This window comes from Callorhinus ursinus, unplaced genomic scaffold (assembly GCF_003265705.2).
Source record: "Callorhinus ursinus isolate GAN/ISIS: 27379988/994484 unplaced genomic scaffold, GSC_fseal_2.0 scaffold1, whole genome shotgun sequence".
In the NCBI taxonomy this organism is placed as follows: domain Eukaryota; kingdom Metazoa; phylum Chordata; class Mammalia; order Carnivora; family Otariidae; genus Callorhinus; species Callorhinus ursinus.
The window spans coordinates 74,062,375-74,080,540 of NW_027397063.1; the positions used below are offsets into that span (position 1 = coordinate 74,062,375).

Below are 18,166 nucleotides of genomic sequence, written 5' to 3' on the forward strand. Positions count from 1 at the left end.
GGTCAATAAATTACAGCTCGTGGTTTGGCCACCTGTTTTTGTAAATAGTTTTGTGGAGTATAGCCATGCCCATTTGTTTATGTATTGTCTACGGCTGCTTTATAACAGCAGAGTTGATTAGTTGTAACAGAAACAGGTCCCCAAAACTTAGAATATTTACTTTCTTCCCTTTTACAGAAAATTTGCCAAGCCTCTGGGTAGTTAAATGTTATAAGAAACTGCTGAAAAGTTTTCCCAAAATGGTGTTTGTCTTTCTCTATCTGGCTAATTTTACTTAGCATAATGTCTTTCCAGGTTCATCCATGTTGTCGTAAGTGGCAGGATTTCTTTCTCATAGATGAATATTATTTCATTGTGTACATTTATACTGCATCTTCTTGGTTCATCCAGTTGATGGACATCTAGGTGGTTTCCACATCTTGGCTATTGTGAATAATGCTGCAATGAGGGTGGAAGTGCAGGTATCTCTACAAGGTACTGATTTCCTTTCTTTCAGATATATACTCAAAAGTGGGATTGCTGGATCATATGGTAGTTCTATTTTTAATTCTCTAAGGCACCTCCATACTGGTTTCCATAATGGCTATTTTACATTCCCACCAACAGGGTACAAGTGCTCCCTTCTGTCTACATGCCCACCCACATTTGTGATCTTTTGTCTTTCTGATGGTAGCCATCCCAACGGGTGTGAAGTGATATCTCATTGTGGTTTTGATTTGTATTTCCCTGATGATTAGTGATATTGGGCACCTTTTCACATAGCTGTTTGCTATTTGTATGTCTTCTTTGGAAAAACGTCTATTCTGGTCTTTTGATAATTTTAGGTTGGGTTATTTGGTTTTTGCTATTTTTTATAATTAATGAACAGCTTGCATCACTTCATTTTATTTTTTTAAAGATTTCATTTATTTATTTGTCAGAGAGAAGGAGAGAGAGAAAGCACGAGCAGGGGCAGCGGCGGGCAGAGGGAGAAGCAGGCTCCCTGCTGAACAAGGAGCCCGATGTGGGACTCGATCCCAGGATCCTGGGATCATGACCTGAGCCCACAGCAAACACTTAACCGACTGAGCCACCCAGACATCCCTATTTTTTGCTATTGAGTTGTATGAATTCTTTATACATTTTATGTATTAACCCGTTGGTTTGTAACCCTCCTGGAAGCTTCCCAGGTGCAATCTAAATTCAGCCCCCAATTTTCTCTTGCATTACAGTTCTATTTTTCTTATTTGTGAGAGTTACTTATATATTAAGGAAAATAGCCCTTCATCTGTGATAAGAGTTATAAAATTATTCCCAGTTTACTGTTTGTTTTTTCCTATGTATGTTTTGCTGGGCAGAGTTAAAAAAACTGAATTTGATTAATTTTCTTTTATAGTTTGAGTACTATGTTACACTTAGAAAAACCTTCCCTCTTTTAAGATTTCCCATGGTGGGGCGCCTGGGTGGCTCAGTTGGTTAAGCGACTGCCTTCAGCTCAGGTCATGATCCTGGAGTCCCGGCATCGAATCCCGCATCGGGCTCCCTGCTCAGCGGGGAGTCTGCTTCTCCCTCTGACCCTCTTCCCTCTCGGGCTCTCTATCTCTCATTCTCTCTCTCTCAAATAAATAAATAAAATTAAAAAAAAAAAAGATTTCCCATGGTGTTTTCTAGCCTCTTTTATGCTTCCATCTTTTATATCAATCTCTTATTCTTTTAGAACTTATTTTGATTTTAGGTGTGAGAAGTAAGGATTCAACTTCATTCCCCAGAGAGCTAGCTACTTGTCCCAATACCACTTCTTGAATTATTGAGTCTTAAACTCTAGAATGTATGTTGAATTTTACTAATGACCTGTTAAACATCTATGAATATAAGATTTTTTGTTTTAAACTATTAATAAGATATTAATTATATGAACATTGAATCATTTCTTGTAACATCATCCATTTCATCCAAGTTTTCAAATTTATTTGCTTACAGTTGAACAAAATTAGTCTCCTACAAATCTATAATTTGTTTTCTGTATCTGTGACTTTTCTCCACTTATTTTATCATGACAAGTGTGCATTTTTCTCCATTTACTTTTATTAAATTAGTTAACTACATTATTAATTTCTTTTCTAAACCTCTAGATTTATTAGTTCTTTAGTATTAGTTTCCTTAATTCATTAATTTCTTCTTTTATTGTTACTAATTTCTTTATTCTGCTTTCCTTATGTTTATTTTTGCGTTTTTTAGCCCTTGAATTGGATGATTATTTTACTTCCATTATGAATTTGCTTATCAGCCCTGCTTTAACTATCAGTCCAAATAAGCATCTGTATGTAGTGTTTTCAGTGTTTTTATTTTCTAGATATTTTGCAGTTTTGGTTTTGACTTCCTCTATTTCCCAATAGTTCACTAAAATACTTATTATTATTATTATATTATTATTATTATTAGAGAGAGAGAGCACTCCCAAAGGACAGGATTATTATTATTATTAGGGAGAGAGAGCACTCCCAAAGGACAGGAGGGGGTAGGGGGAAAGGAAGAGAGAGAGAATCTCAAGCAAACTTCGGGCTGAGCCTGAGATCATGACCTGAGCCAAAATCAAGAGTCGGAAGCTTAACCCACTGAGCCACCTAGGCGCCCCTCAACTAAAACACTTTAAAAAAAAAAAACTCGGGTAGTTTTAACTTTTTAAATTTTAGGTTATTTATTTCAGGTTTTTTTATTTTCTCCTTTCTTGAGAATACTAGAAAATATGTGTTTTGCTCTTCATCCCGTTTGACTTTTCCCCCAGGACTCGGCCTCCACCACCTTCTCCAGCCTTTAATAATAAAGGTCAGGAGGCGGGTTCTCCTTACAGCGCGAAGAGAACGAAGGAACCCCGCGGGCCAGTAGAAGGCGCAGCAACCCAGAACCCACAGGCGCCAAGGAAGGTAAGGGCGGACACTGCGTTCCCCAGGCGCCACACCCAGGGGGCCCGAAGAAGCGGGGACCACACGCCCGCGGGTTCGTGGCCGGTTGGCCAATCGCCGCCCTCGACGTCCCGCTCTGTCCTTTGATTGGTTTTGATGGAGACGCCCCCCACGCCAGAGAGGCCTAGAGCTTGACTCAGAGCTGGACGGTGGCCGGTGGAGGACAACAGGCTTGCGGAGCGGAGGCAAGGTTTTGCAGCGAGTAGAAGCACCTGATATACCAAGGAGTCGGAGAGGGACCGTGCTGTGGGGATATGGCCGCAGCCTCTGCGGTGTCGGTGCTGCTAGTGGCGGCGGAGAGGAACCGGTGGCTGCGAGTCCCGAGCCTGCTGCTGCCGCCTAGGTATCGTGAGGTGGAGGGGCGATGGATCTGTGTCTGGGGCAGGGGGCGGGCAGGGCTGGCGGTAAATGGACTCCTGCACTCGGCGAGAGGGGCGCAGGGACCGAGGGTGGAGGGGGTGGGGCGGGACCAAGGGAGGACGGAAGGAAAACCCCAACCCCCTTCGGGGTGTTCTGCTTTCAGTCTTGGCATCAGGAGGGAGACTTCTTCACACCCGGCTCTTCCATTTCCTCCCCTTTTCCCATATCCACCCCGCAGCCGTCTGCCTCTGTTTTTCCATTTTTTTAAAAGAGTTATTTATTTTTTATTATTATTTTTTAAGATTTTATTTATTTATTTGAGAGAGAATGAGAGACAGAGGGCATGAGAGGGGGTTGGGTCAGAGGGAGAAGCAGACTCCCCGCTGAGCGGGGAGCCCGATGCGGGACTCGATCCTGGGACTCCAGGATCATGACCTGAGCCGAAGGCAGTCACGTAACCAACTGAGCCACCCAGGCGCCCCTGTTTTTCCATTTTTGAGGCGTGGGGGAGGGATGGAGCTGGGGCGGCCACATCCACGGTCCCCTCACTATCGCGGCGAGAGCGACGCCGGCTCAGCTGCTAGCATTAACGTGGTGCTTTCACTGCGTTCCCTGCGTGGGAGTGTTGATAAATCCCGGCTCTGGGAGAGGTCAACGACTTGCCCAAGTTTACACGTAGTAAGAAATGGAGCCAGGACGCCCTTAAGCGCCTTTTGGTTCGGCTAGCCCCGGTCAAGTGTCCAGTTCAGAGACTCTTGGAGTTCTTTCTCATTGTTGGAATGGATCAAGTTAAGAAAAGCAAATTTATCTTCCAGAGGGCCGAGAGGCTGTTTTGTCGAAAGTTCTGGGAGGCAAGTTAACTAACCTGACTCCAGATCAGTTTCAAATTGTGAGCTGTAAGCTTCAGTGACGATAACTTTGGCAGTGAAGACACCCTCAGGTTTCCAGGTACCAGGCTTCCCTATCTTGCTTTGCTTCTTCACCCTCCTCCTCCTCACCTCCTTCTCCATTCTGGAAAGAAGGCATAGCTTAGGGCTGAAGGGCGCTCGGGCTGCAGTCAGAAGCCAGGGATCTCAGCTTTGCTACTCACTAGCTGTGTGAGCAACCTAGGGCAAGTTAATGTCTCTGTGCTTCAGCTTACTTACCTAGGAGGAGGTGATGATACTGTTCCTAGAGGAGATAATATTAGTACCTAGGATTGTGTGAGTTAAATGAATTAATACATGGAAAGAGGCTCAAACAACCTTGTGCATATGAATCAATCCATAAATGCAGCCTTTGCAGATTTCCATTTGGGTCAAGTTTTTACTTGCTTTTGTTTTCCACAAGTTACTGTAGAGGTATTTAGATTTCAGTTACTTAATTGTAGGACTAGCCCCAGAGTATAAAATAAGACAGTTGGTAAAAGCAGTGTTAGTGCTCCTTTATCCTCATTTTTCTTTTCTTAGGTTTCCAGGGCTCTTCAGGAGATTACACAGACCCATTTTCTTTCTCTTCCCTCTCCTCAAATCTTCCCTACTGTGTATAGAACTGTTCTCAAGTACCTGTGATCCTGGAAAATGTTAGAGTTGTTAATGGCATAAGGAATTACAAATCTTACCATGATAGAGGGTGGTTACATGTCTTGTAATGATTCTCTAGTATCTCAGAGAAAAGAAATCTGGTGGTGGGATTTTAGAAATGAGAATAAACTGATACAGAAGTTATCTTGAATTAGGGTGGAATTATCTCATGGAAGGAACTTCTTAATTTTGTTTTTTAAGCCGTTGATTTAAGTTGTAGCTTAGATAATGGTGAAAAATGGAATAGCCCAATCAAAACATGGCTGGGATGGAGGATTATGTTAAGTGGTGTGTATGTATGTGATTGTCTGTCTTGACTAGAATGGCAGAAGAAAACTTTAGTTCAGCTGTGGCCTTGAAACTTAATCAGACTTTTAAGCTGAATTTACCAAGAAGCAGCCATTTTATAGATACATCTGTGCAGGACAGGCCTTGAATCTTATTAAAGAAACACGAAAAACCTATCTGAAGAATGTGATGGGAGGATGCTATGAACTAGAAGATACCTTTTAAAGATAAGGAAAAATGATATTTCTCAAAGATCAAGAGAGTGAGGTCAGTGGAATTGGAAAGATGTGGGAAAGCAATAACCTCCTGAGGAAGCTGTCTTGTGGAACTCAAGTGCCATAGCTGTGGGTCTTCCCCCTGCCCCAGCCCTTGATGGATGTCAGTGTCTGATTGAGTGTGCGTCAGAGGCCAGACTGCCGGCCCCACTGTATAATCCCACCTCCTGCACCTCCGCCCCAGTGAAATGCTAGTCCTGTTCAGTTACCTAGATATATACACAGCATATACATGCTACACATACATAGTTGCATAGTATCTAATGTAAATTACGCTTTTTATCACCTGCTTTGTAAATGATCTAAAATGGTTAGTTCTTTATAACCATAGTTTTGCCAAATCTTCCAGATATGGATGGAAAAGACGAAAATGGAATTCCTTCTGCAATTTGTCGTTTTTCCAGTGTATTCTTTTTAGCTGACACCTGATAGGCATTATACTTTTTGTTCCCAAAGTGAATGTGGCCTGCTTTCTGTCAGCTCTTGGTTACAGTTTTGTAACTTACTGTATCAATAGGTATCATGGAACTTAAAAATTGTCTTAGACCTTAGCGAACTTCTACCTAGTTAAGATACCTCAAACAAGTCGTTTAGCCTCCCTGGTTCTCCATTTCTTATTAATACAAGGACTCAGCTTAAATTATATACTTTGACAACTGAAAAGTATCTTCAAGAGCACCTGTTGGAGTCTCCTATCTTCTGTGAGGACACTGAAGTCTGAGTTGTAAAGTGAAAATTGGGTCTTGAGAGAGGGAAAAAAATCTTAGATGTTACCATAGTTACCATACTCTCCAAGGCTCAACCCCTCCTACAAAATCTTAGTATTCATGTTTTTGCATTAGGGGGCCATAATGAAAAAAGCCTGGAGAAACACTGATGTAAAGAGACTTGCCTGGGGTCACCAGCAGCTGGTCGGTGGGGGCTTTCCCAGCCCCATAGCCAGCATTCTTTCTGCTGCCCTTGATCAACTCTCAACTCCTCTTTACTTCTCTGGGCTTAATTGTTCAAACCTGTCTTACCAGTTTTCAGGGGTTGAGTTAGATCGGTATTTTTCAAGCCGTAGTTTGACCAGCGTATTTTATTTAGTAAACTGGAATAGAACAGAGAGTATCAAAACGCAGGGAAACTCTTTTGTCATGAAACTTCTGTTTTGCATGTGGACCAACTTGTGAAGTCAAATATAGTTTTTACTTTGGATTCTAGTCAAAAGGGTCTGAAAAAGCTGAACTGGATGTTCTTGAAGTACCTTGACTTTCTTCTAATTGTGGTGACTCTGTGGCCATATGCCAGCCTCTGGAATGAGCAGGTTAGGTGATCCAGCCCCATCTCAAGGACACGCGGTGCCAGGGAAAAGAGCCAGAACTGTAACTTCCGGTTTCTAGAGGAATTTTCTTCCCACAAAGAAAATCTTATTAAGTTACTTTGTAGGCTTCAGGCTTAACGAAGGTCATATCTGGATTTGGTTTCAAGTTTTAAAAAATTTTGATTCTTTTGGAACTGATCTTGTGTATCCTGTTTAATTATAATTCCATCTGGATTCACTTGATAGGAGTTGGACTTGGAAGCAGAGAACCATGAAGTATGCAACAACCACAGGTACAGTCTCTGCTCTACTTGGCTTTGCTTCAGATTGTGAAATGTTAAATTCCTTAATTTGTGTGTGTAGAATTAGTTTTCATATACTTTTGAAGTTTGGGATTTTCATGATCATTTTCTTAGTGAGTATTGAGTCATGGTTTCTATCTCTTTTTATGTCAGATCTCTCTTGTTCTTGAGTCTAAAACATATACAGAAATAATTGAGAACTTTTTTTTTTAAAGATTTTATTTATTTGACACAGAGAGACATAGCGAGAGAGGGAACACGAGCAGGGGGAGTGGGAGAGGGAGAAGCAGGCCTCCCGCCAAGCAGGGAGCCCGATGTGGGACTCGATCCCAGGACCCTGAGATCATGACCTGAGCCACCGAGGCGCCCCAATTGAGACCATTTAAGTATATGTTGTTATTTCTGCCTCTTTGATCATCTTTAGTGAGGTGAACTGCAAAGGCATAACTATGATGGTCTAAATCAGTGCTTTACAACAGTTCTGTTAAGTAGCAGAATGTTTTTTCAAATAAAATGTTACATGGAATTCCCAACTCTGAAACATATATAAGTGTAACTTGTGGTTGATTGGATGCAGCTTCCTCCCCACAAGACACATACACGCATACGTCATCCTAGCAGCTCTTGTGACAACTCAGGCTCTATAGATCCCCAAAGAAAGACCTTGTTTTAAGTTATATAACTGTACTTTTTGAGAAAAATAGTTATTATAAACTGCCAGGGAACATTTATTTTATGTGTGATGATGGAAGTGCATTTTACATACTGATACAACAAAATGTCCTTATGGCACCGGTATCGGTGTACTGGTACGGTCCTCACTTCCGTTGCGAGAGAGCCACGCATCTCTGTGTATGTGTAAGGGCCAGAGGCGGTGGGCAGAGTGACTGAGACTTCAGATTCTGGAGTGAAGCTGACCTGGGTTCCAATCCTGGCTCCACCATTTCTTTTAGCTATATTATTTCAGGAAAGTTGTATCTCTTTGAGTTGTAATTTCTTTATCTTTAAGATTGATATAATAATAATAGTATCTACTTCATGGGACTATTGTGAAGATTTAAGTCCAGAGTGAGTCTTTAACACAGGTCCTGAGGCATAAGTACTTATGAAAGATTCATTACTGATGGGGGCTTGGGGCTATTGTAATTTGACCTTTGGCATTATCAAAGCATCTTTTCATTTTAAAGTTGAAAAAGCTGAATGATTTAAGAGTTGATGTTAATGAGGGCATCTTGAATTTCAGTGAAGAGGAAAAAAAGGCACTAATATTAGTTAAAACGGTTATTTGCGGCTCTGCTGTGTTGATTTTACCAAAACAAAACAAATGTTTATCGGCTGGTTCATATCATGGGATGTTTATTTTGCTTTCTCATTCTTTGCTCTCTGGTAACATTTGTGTGTGATTTTCATGGTGTTTTAAACAGGACGAAACATTGCCAAACTCCTCATTGCAAACAGAGGAGAAATTGCCTGCAGGGTGATACGAACAGCCAAAAAAATGGGTATACAGTCTGTGGCTGTGTATAGTGAGGCCGACAGGACCTCCATGCATGTCAACATGGTACGTTGTTAAAAACTGAAAGTCAAATTTTGTAAGTGATTGGCTTTTTTTATTGTGTTGGTATTTTACTTCTTTATGTTGACAGTTTATGTTTGTTGTGTTAACAGGGCACAAGTGGGTAAATTCTCTCATCCCTGTTGGGAACGGTTTCCAAACATAACACCAGTTGAACGAAACAGTGTGTTTGGGTTGTGTAGTTGACTTACAGGCAAAGTCCTATCTCATCAGGGGTTGGTTAAGACAGTTCACAGAATGTGGCCACAGATCATACTTTTGAGTGGCACATATCTGGATCCCCCACATACAAGAAGGATCCAGGTTCCAGTCTTAGGAACTACCACTTACTGGCCAAGGGATCTTCGACAAGTCACTTAATGTTTCTGAGCCCTGGCTTAGCTATAAGATTATAACTAAAAGGATCCTACTCCCCTGAGTGTTACCACTTGTTACTAGCTGTTGTTCACCAGCCAGAACCAACCATGGATGAATTCAACTCTCCGTCTTCCTTATGCCTGTGGCAAGACTGAGCAGTGACAGAAGTTCGTGGCAACTGGCCGCCGCTGGACTTTCAGCATTGCCTGGCAGGCCCATGGGCTCCCTGGCCACTTTTCTTCCGCATTCTGTGTAGTGACCAACTCAAGCCTGCTTTGCTCCATTCCAGCCTCTGATTCCCTCTACCCACCTATTCTCATCTGATGATCTTGATGCCCAGAGGAAGAGGAAGTGCACTTCTTCTGTTCGCTGCGTCAGCATCTATAACTCGTCCCGTCCAAGGCTAGGTGTCTTCCTGTGCTCTGGAGTCCTCCTCTTAGCTTTTCAGACATCTTCTGGCTTCTTCTTTTCTCGCTGTGTGCTCTCACTCTAGATCATTTCGTCTCCTAGGGCTTTGCTAACCCTTCCAAATTTCTATTTCTAGCCCATACTCTTTTGAATGTGCTGCAAGTACACCCAGCTGCCCACACGACATCTCCACGTGGATGTGTCACAGCTACCAAACCAGTGTGCCTGAAATTGAACTCCTGACTTTGTTCTGTAGTGAAGCTGCGTTTCCTGCAGACCTCCCTAACCCGGCAGATGGCAATACTGTGGCCCATAAAAGCCATAATGCCAGAGATCTGGGCGTCTTTGAACATCTTCTGTCTTCCCACCACTCTACATGACTTCGCCTTCCCCATTTGGGCATCACCTGGTGCGGTTTATTCTGTTTCCCGAACACTTCTTTCCTCTTCTTTCTGCCCTCTCCCATTGGCACCTTAAGTCATAGCCACCATCACCTTTGCCAGTCCGGTGCCGCAGCCTCCTAAGTGGTCTCCCTACTTGCATCTTGACCACTTCCATGGTATGTTCTACGTTGCAGCCAGGCCAATAGCCTAACAGCAGATATTCTCATCGTGCTCCTCTGCTTTAAACGCCTTAAACCTTTTTTTTTTAATATTTTATTTATTTAATTGACAGAGAGAGACACACACACAGCAAGAGGAAGAACACAAGCAGTAGGAGCGGGAGAGGGGGAAGCAGGCCTCCCGCGGAGCAGGGAGCTGGATGTGGGGCTCGATCCCAGGACCCTGGGATCATGACCTGAGCCGAAGGCAGTCGCTTAACCGACTGAGCCACCCAGGCGCCCCTAAATGCCTTAAACCTTTGATCATCTACTGGATTAGCAAGAATTTAAGAGACGGGTAGTATTGTTGGTTATAATGTGGTTAAAAATTAGTATGTTGATGAAATGTATGTCGGTGATGCCATTTCAAGGGATGATTAACTGGGAGCTATTAAAATGTCATATCCTTCACCCAGCCCTGCAAACGTGCCTCTAGATCTCAGTCCAGATACATGCTCACACGTATATGCAAATAAGGCATTTATGGGAATGTTGCCAGCATCCAGCTTTTTGCCATTATGACCTAAATGTCTGTTCAGAGCTACATGATTAAATCAACTGTGGGACCTCCATCCTGTGGAACGTTGTGCGATTGTTATAAAAAAATGAGGTAGACACATGTGCACTAGCAAGGAAGGAGAGCTCCCAAGACATACTGTTAGTGAAAAAAGCAATTACAGAAGTTTGATCCTGTTCATATAAAAACAAAAACTAAAACTGTATGTGTTTATGTAAATATATACAAATAAATAGGAATATGGATATGGAAGAATATGTCCCAAATTGATCATAGTAGTTCTATCTGGAAGAGGTTTGAAGTGAGGGAGAGGGGCGGTACCAAAAGGCTCCTTTGCCTTGGTATCATTGTTCACGTTCTTTAGAATAAGAATGGATTTGTGTTTTTGTGGAATTAAAAGTTTAAAAACAAAAAAACAATACCCAGAGAACTTCATTATATGTTCCCTTGGGAGAAAATCCAAAGCTTCTGGAGGCCCAGGAGGCCCCCTGAAACCTGTGCTCCCTGGTCTGTCCAGCCACATCTCTGGACCGTAGCCCCTGGCTCACTGGGCTTCTGCCACACAAGCCTGTGTCAGTCCCTCCAATGGACCAAGTTTCTTCCCAGCTCAGGACCTCCATATATGCTGCTTTCTTTGTGTGGGAGGCTGGCCCCCTTCTCCATTCCTGTTCCCAACTCCACATCCTCCAGCCACTTGCCTGGCCAAGTCTTGGTCCTCCCAGAGGAGGCCCTGACCTTCCCTCCCAGCCTTTCCCTGAGCACCCTCAGGCCTGATCATCGGTCTTCCTCTTCACCTGTGTCGTGTCCTTTGTTTTTCCTTCATGGCCTTTATTGCAGTTGTCACTACGTGTGTGGATGTATGTTTGATGTCTGTCTCTCCCTCCAGGCAGGGACGTGTATTTAGTGTTGTGCAGGCAGCTCCTACCTCAAAGCATGCACGGTACATAGTAGGCATTCAATGAGTCTTTGAATGAATGAGTGAAGTTTTCTCTCTGGTCTGCTTCGAGGGCTGCTGTGATTATGTGGAGCTTTTATTTTTTTTTAAAGATTATTTATTTATTTATTTATTTGGGAGAGTGAGAATGAGAGAGAGAGAGCACATGAGAGGGGGGAGGGTCAGAGGGAGAAGCAGACTCCCCGCTGAGCAGGGAGCCCGATGTGGGACTCGATCCCAGGACTCCAGGATCATGACCCGAGCCGAAGGTAGTTGCTTAACCAACTGAGCCACCCAGGCGCCCTTAATGTGGACATTTTAAAGGACAGTGTAAAAAGTAGTTCACCCAAAGTAAAGAGCATTATCGTCATACTTGAATAATTATATACACTTTAGTAAACTTCATAATTTTATTTCTTGCTGCATACAACTGTCATTTTATCTAGTCAAATTGTACACTTTTGGCATTAGATACATTTAAGGTTATTATTGTTACTAGTGATGATACTGTTGCTTTCTCTCCTAAAGACATTTCACTTTAGTGTTTGGTTTATACATAAAAATCAAGTTTGGGCATCCTCTTCATGCAAAAGATTGCAAACTGGCTTATTGTTATAGCAGGCATGAGCTGGTCCTTCTGTTTCTTAATTCTTGCATTGTTCTTGGGGAGCCAGTCTTTTTATTTATAATAATCAAATGACCCTGAAGCCGTTCTGTCGTGTATTAGTGTGTGCTAGCTGTGAGATCTTTTAAGCATGTAATATTCCTTAAACAGGCAGATGAAGCATATTCCATTGGCCCTGCTCCCTCGCAACAGAGCTACCTTTCTATGGAGAAAATCATTCAAGTGGCCAAGATCTCCGCTGCCCAGGTAAGAGTCGTGAAGAGATTTGCAATGTAAAAGGAGTAAATTTTGTACAGTTCACACAAAATTACTTACCATTTTCAGAACTCATTCTTTGTTTTTAGCCATTCCCAAGATTTTTACATTTGATTATGGGGTTGTTGTATACTAGACATGTCCCTTATTCCTCAGTCACTCCACCTTCTCACTGAATCCTGTGCACTTTAGATCTTTTGGAAAACAGGTGGGGAAGGGTTTATATTACAAATTAAAATTAAGAGGGAATTCTGTCCTTCTACCATTAAAACCAGAGCCTAGGAACATCAGATCCTTCGTGAGAAATAGATGGTGCTATAAATTCCGAGAAAAAATAAAATCAAGAAAGAAATCTGTTGCCCTCTGACTTCCCAGTCCCATTCTAGGCCCCACTCCCAAGTTTTCCAGTCTCCCAGGTTCAAAACTCCAATATTATTACATCAAAATAAAATAGGAACCAACTGTGTGGAGTCTTTGTTTGAAATTTCTTCAGAAGTAGTTCTTTATTTTTGAAGATTTTATTTATTTATTTGTCAGAGAGGGCGTGCACAAGCAGGGGGAGCGGCAGGCAGAGGGAGATACAAGTTCCCCGCTGAGCAAGGAGCCCGATGTGGGACTTGATTCCAGAACCCTGGGATCATGACCTGAGCCCAAGGCAGATGCTTAACCGACTGAGCCACCCAGATGTCCCAGAAATAGTTCTTTTTTATCACACAACCAGACTTTATGATTTCTCATCTAGATTTCTGATTCTCAGCTGGTTTCCCTCCTAAGTCCATTACCTATCCAGTGAGTTCTCCATACTATTTAGACAAGTGGTTTTTTTTTTTTTATGTTATGTTAGTAGCCATACGGTACATCATTAGTTCTTGATGTAGTGTTCCATGCTTCATTGTTTGCATATTAACACCCAGTGCTCCATTCAGTACGTGTAGACAAGTGTTTGTTAAACACTAGTTTCATTATTATTCCTTGCTCTTTTTTTTTTTTTAATAACCTCACCCTTTTTCATCCTATCCCCTAGTGAGTAATCTTCCTAGGTTCCTATGGTTACAGGTTAGAGTTCAAACTTGTTAGCCTAGCATTTAAGAGTGTCCAGTATTTGTCAAAACTTTATTCTCATTGCCAGTTCTTTTATTAGCGCTACCATGAACTTTTCTCAGTCTCCTTTATACACATGCTTATTTCTTCTTAGCATTTGCATGTATTATTCACCTGCCTGAAGTACTCTGTTCGCCCTTCTCTGACCCTTCACGGCTTTATTCTCAGCAAGCATTCCTTGGTCTCCTGCTTTGTGCCAGCTTCTAAGCACGGATGCAGCAGTGGATAAGACACATAGTTCCTACCCTGTGAAGCTACACTCTAGTAGGTGGGGCAGACAATAAATAGTTAAACAGGTAAAGAAATAATACAATTAAGAATGTTATAAGTGGTGGAGAAAAGTAAAGCAGGATAAGGGGATAAAGACAGGTTAGGATATACTTTAAAATCGGGTGGTCAGGAGAGGCCTTTCCAAAGAGGTGACAGTTGAACAGAGACCTTGACTGATGAGCAGCCAGCCATATGAAGAATCTGAAGAGCGAGATTCAGGCAAATGCAGTTGCCAAGACTCTGAGATTCAAACAAGCTTGGCATTCAAGGGAGAGTAATATTCAGTGTAGATGGAGTGAAGGCAGTGAGGGGCTGTCATTCAGGATCCAGTCAGGAACACTGAAATTCCATTACATATTTCTTTTTTTTTATTGTTTTTAGGAGAGAGTGTTACTACCTTCATTTTACAGATGTAAAATCTAATGCACAGAAGGTTACCTGATAACCCAAATTATCTAGTCTCCGTAATCAGAGCATGGCCCATGGCATTGTTTGGGAGCTCAGTAGAAATGCAGACTCTTAAGCCTTACCCCAAACCACTGTAATTTACATTTTATGCATAATTTGCATTTTTATTAAAATCCCCAGGTACCTTGAATGCAAAACTTATCATTGAAAGAGAGGATTAAATACAAGTCTCCTGACTTCCAGCCCTATGTTAGACCAGGCTGAGCAGTAGAACTTTGTTGTCCTGCATTTTGGTAAAAGGGAAGGTATTATTTAATCAGAAATTTCAATTAATTAAAAATAGTTTCTTGTAGGGGCGCCTGGGTGCCTCAGTCGGTTAGCATCTGCCTTCGGCTCAGGTCATGGTCCCAAGGTTCACAGGTCTGGCTCCCTGCTCAGCAGGGAGTCTCTTTCTCCCTCTGCCCCTATCCTTGCTCATGTTCCCTGTCTCTTTCTCAAATAAATAAATAAAATCTTAAAAAAAAAAGTTTCTTGTAAGCCAGCCAGCTTTCTTATTTTATCACTGTTTTGTACTCTAATCAGTTATTTCCTTAGAGGTGAAAATCTTCCCCCCCCTTTTTTTTGAGAGAGAGAGAGCAGGGGATGGGGGCAGATGGTGGGGAAGGGCAGGGGGAGAGGGAAAGAGAATCTTAAGTAGACTCTGTGCTGAGTGCAAGCCCTAGCAGGGCTCAACCTCGTGACCCTGAGATCACGACTTGAGCGGAAACCGAGAGTCAGACACTTAACTGACTGTGCCACCCAGGCACCCCTAAAATCTCCCTTTTTAGTGATAGTTTGCTGAGACCATTTTTCAGTTTAAATAACAACCCTGTAGCAAATGAATGATATGCTAATGGGGAATTTATTAACTGTGTCTATCTGGACTAGTATTCTATTAGATGCTATACTAACAAACAATGAAGAAAGAATGAGTAATTTTCACGCACTTTGCCTGGATATTCAAGATTTGAGATGGCTTGTAAACATTACAGGTAGTAATTAAAACAAAGAATAACATCAGAAAAATGAGTAATATGGGACTATTATTGGGTATAGGGGTTGGAATTAAGTCAGAAAACTGAGGCCAAAGAAACCTACTTCAGTTCTTCCTGGAATCCTGATTGAAAAGGAAATTTGGTGGGTTACGATTGAGGAGGCTCTCTAATAAAAGGATACTTGTCAATTAGGGAGTAAACCTCGCTTTAACTTTGAAGAAGAAACTTACTGATCTTTCTGATACAGGACTTTGAATAACGTTTGTCTAATGATTTTGAAAGAAGGTTGCCCAGAATGTAGAATTGTTAATGTAGCCATTTTGACATAGGCATTTTTATGCATGCTAGAGTAACATTTGCATATGAGTTAAATTTCTCGTGATTTGCTGGTGACATGGCTAACTTGAGAGAATCTAGAAAATGTAATGGTTCTGTAGTTCTCTTGATTCTCATTTGTCTCAGATCTTCGCTGCATGGGAAAGATCAGGTAGTAAGTGCTGGTTGAAGATTAGAATCCCCTGAGGAGCCTTTTAAAGAGACTCTTGCCATAGTGCTTTGGGGGCGGGCCCTAGAGTTAGTTACTGGAAGAGAAGCTTACAGGGGTCTTGTGGAATACTAGTGATACTTTGTTTCTTGAGCTGAGTGCTGGTTACACAGGTATATTCAGTTAATGAAAACTATGTTTATAAAAGCTGTATGCTTACGACATGCACTTTTCTGTATGTGTATTATTCTTTAGTGAGAGGTTTAAAAAACTTTTATCCCCTCAGTTGACAGGATTAGTTCCTGAGCATTAATATTTTGTGCAGTGCTCCAGTTTCTTTTAATGTACCACCAGGAATGAATAACTTTATTACAGGCATTTTGAAATCACCGATAAGTAACTTTAATGAATATTGCAAGTTATTTAAATGCTGGTCATCTGTGTAGTTGACCAGAAGGAAATCCATATGTTTAAGTATTGGAGATGTGGATAGGAAATTTTTGCTAATAAGAGTTTAAAGAGTATGACTTGTTCTCTCCATCAATAAAGGACACCTCTCATTTCTGCTTGAAGGCAGAGCCAACAACAACTTTGGACCTGTACATATGCTTGAAAAGTGCAGCAGAAAGGTTACAAAGAATGGAATAAATTATTTTGGCAGAGATTTAAGGGTAGGAGATGACAGTTTCTGTCTTTATTGTTAAAGGCATATTAGTACTATGGAATGAAGGATCTAAATAAGCTTAAAATCCTAGGACCCACCAGGGTGAATTGGTGGCTAAATACAAGCCTGATGGCTAGAGAAATTAGCCCCCTGGTAACAGTAATATTACTGATTTTTCCTTTTTAATATATTCAAATGCTCAAGAATACTGTGATTTGGATATATTAAATTGTTATTCCTAAGAGAAATTAGTTAAAACTTCTTGAGGTCATTCCTGTAATGTGTGGTTGGACTTTTTTTTTTTTTTGCAAGAAGATAGGTACTTTTCTTTTTAGTTCTGAAGGAGAATATTTATCTGGTTCATCAGAGTTCTTTTGAATTAACTATCTGTTCAAAAGAAGGGAAGCTAGCGACACTTTGAAAATGAAATTAAGGAAACAGTTATATTCACAATGACATCAGTAAAAATCAAATACTTAGCATTAAAGTTAGCAAAATTGGTTTAAGATCTATGCATGAAAACCATAACACATTGCTGAGAGGAATTAAAGAAGTTCTAAATAAATGGATAGATATATCATTGGAAGAATCAATAGTGTTAAGATGGCAGTTCTTTCCAAATTGATCTGTAGATTTAAGGCAATCTTGATCAAAATTCCAATAGGCTTTTTTTGGTAAATGTTGACAAGCTGGTCCTAAAATAGCCCAAAGGTCTGGCATATAGTTAAAACAATTTTGAGGGACGCCTGGTTGGCTCAGTCAGTAGAGCATGCAACTCTTGTTGTGAGCTCAGGCGCCATATTGGGTGCAGGGATTACTTAAAAATAAAATCTCTAAAAAAAACAATTTTGAAAAGATGATAAATTTGTAGGGTTTAGACTCTCGGATTTCAAAACTCATTATAAACCTACAGTAACCAAGACAGTATGGTATCAGAAGGAAAAAATACATATGTCAGTGCAACAGAATAGAAAGTCCCACAATAAACTCACACATGTATGGTCAATTTATTTTTGAACAAAAGAGCTAAAGTAAATCAGTGGGAAAGATAGTCTTTTCAACAAGTTGTGCTGTAATGATTGGATATTTATATACAAAAAGATAAACCTAAAATCAGCAATAAACAGGAAAGAGGTGCTGATACATGCTAAAAAATGGATGAACTTTGAAAATATTGTGTTCAGTGGAAGAAGGAAGCCAGTCACTGAAGACTGTATGTGTTGCATAATTCCATTTATATGGAATGTCCAAAATAGGCAAATCTAGAGAAACAGAGTAAATCAGTGGTTGCCTAGGGCAGGGGCTATGTAGGGAATGGAAAATAACCGCTAATAGGCATGGAGTTTGTTTTGGGGGTGATGAAAATTACGTTATTAGATCTTACTCAGTATCTTAGATTATGGTAATGTTTGCCAACTCTGTGAATAATACTAAAAGTCATTGATTTGGCTAAGTTTATGGTACATCAATTATATGTCAGTGAAGATGTTTTAAGAATGCAGTATCACTATGTACAGACTAGAAAGGCTAAAATCAAAAAGACTGTTAATACCACGTGTTGGCAGGGATATGGAGAAACTTAGAACCATTCATACATTGCTGATGGAAACGCAAAATAGTACAGCCACTTTAGAAAACTGGCTGGTTTTAAAAAAGTTAAATATATACTTACCATATTTGACCCAACAATTGCACTCCTGGGCATTTACCCAAGAGAAATGAAAAATATGTTCACATATGTTACTTGTACATGAGTTGTTCACAACAGCATTAGTCATAATAGTCTAAAACTGGGAAAAAATCCAAATGAATGGATAAATAAAATGTGGGCTATCCATTCAGTACATCAACAAATATAAAAAGATCTATAAAAAATGAACTACCCATGCACACAACGAGG

The 18,166-nt window shown here is 41.0% G+C and overlaps 1 protein-coding gene across 2 annotated transcripts in view; it reads left to right on the forward strand.

Annotated features, from left to right (window-relative positions):
- The first annotated feature begins 3,074 nt into the window (after positions 1-3,074).
- MCCC1 (methylcrotonyl-CoA carboxylase subunit 1) overlaps positions 3,075-18,166 on the forward strand; it is a 59,825-nt gene continuing 44,733 nt past the window's right edge. The window contains exons 1-5 of one of the 2 annotated variants that reach the window (XM_025878040.2): positions 3,130-3,285; positions 4,118-4,250; positions 6,977-7,023; positions 8,457-8,593; positions 12,201-12,296. In XM_025878040.2, coding sequence (XP_025733825.1) covers positions 7,002-7,023; positions 8,457-8,593; positions 12,201-12,296 — 255 coding nt within the window. In that variant the 5' untranslated portion in view covers positions 3,130-3,285; positions 4,118-4,250; positions 6,977-7,001. Of the gene's footprint in view, positions 3,286-4,117; positions 4,251-6,976; positions 7,024-8,456; positions 8,594-12,200; positions 12,297-18,166 lie in introns of both variants that reach the window. The other variant, XM_025878039.2, reaches the window with a different exon arrangement.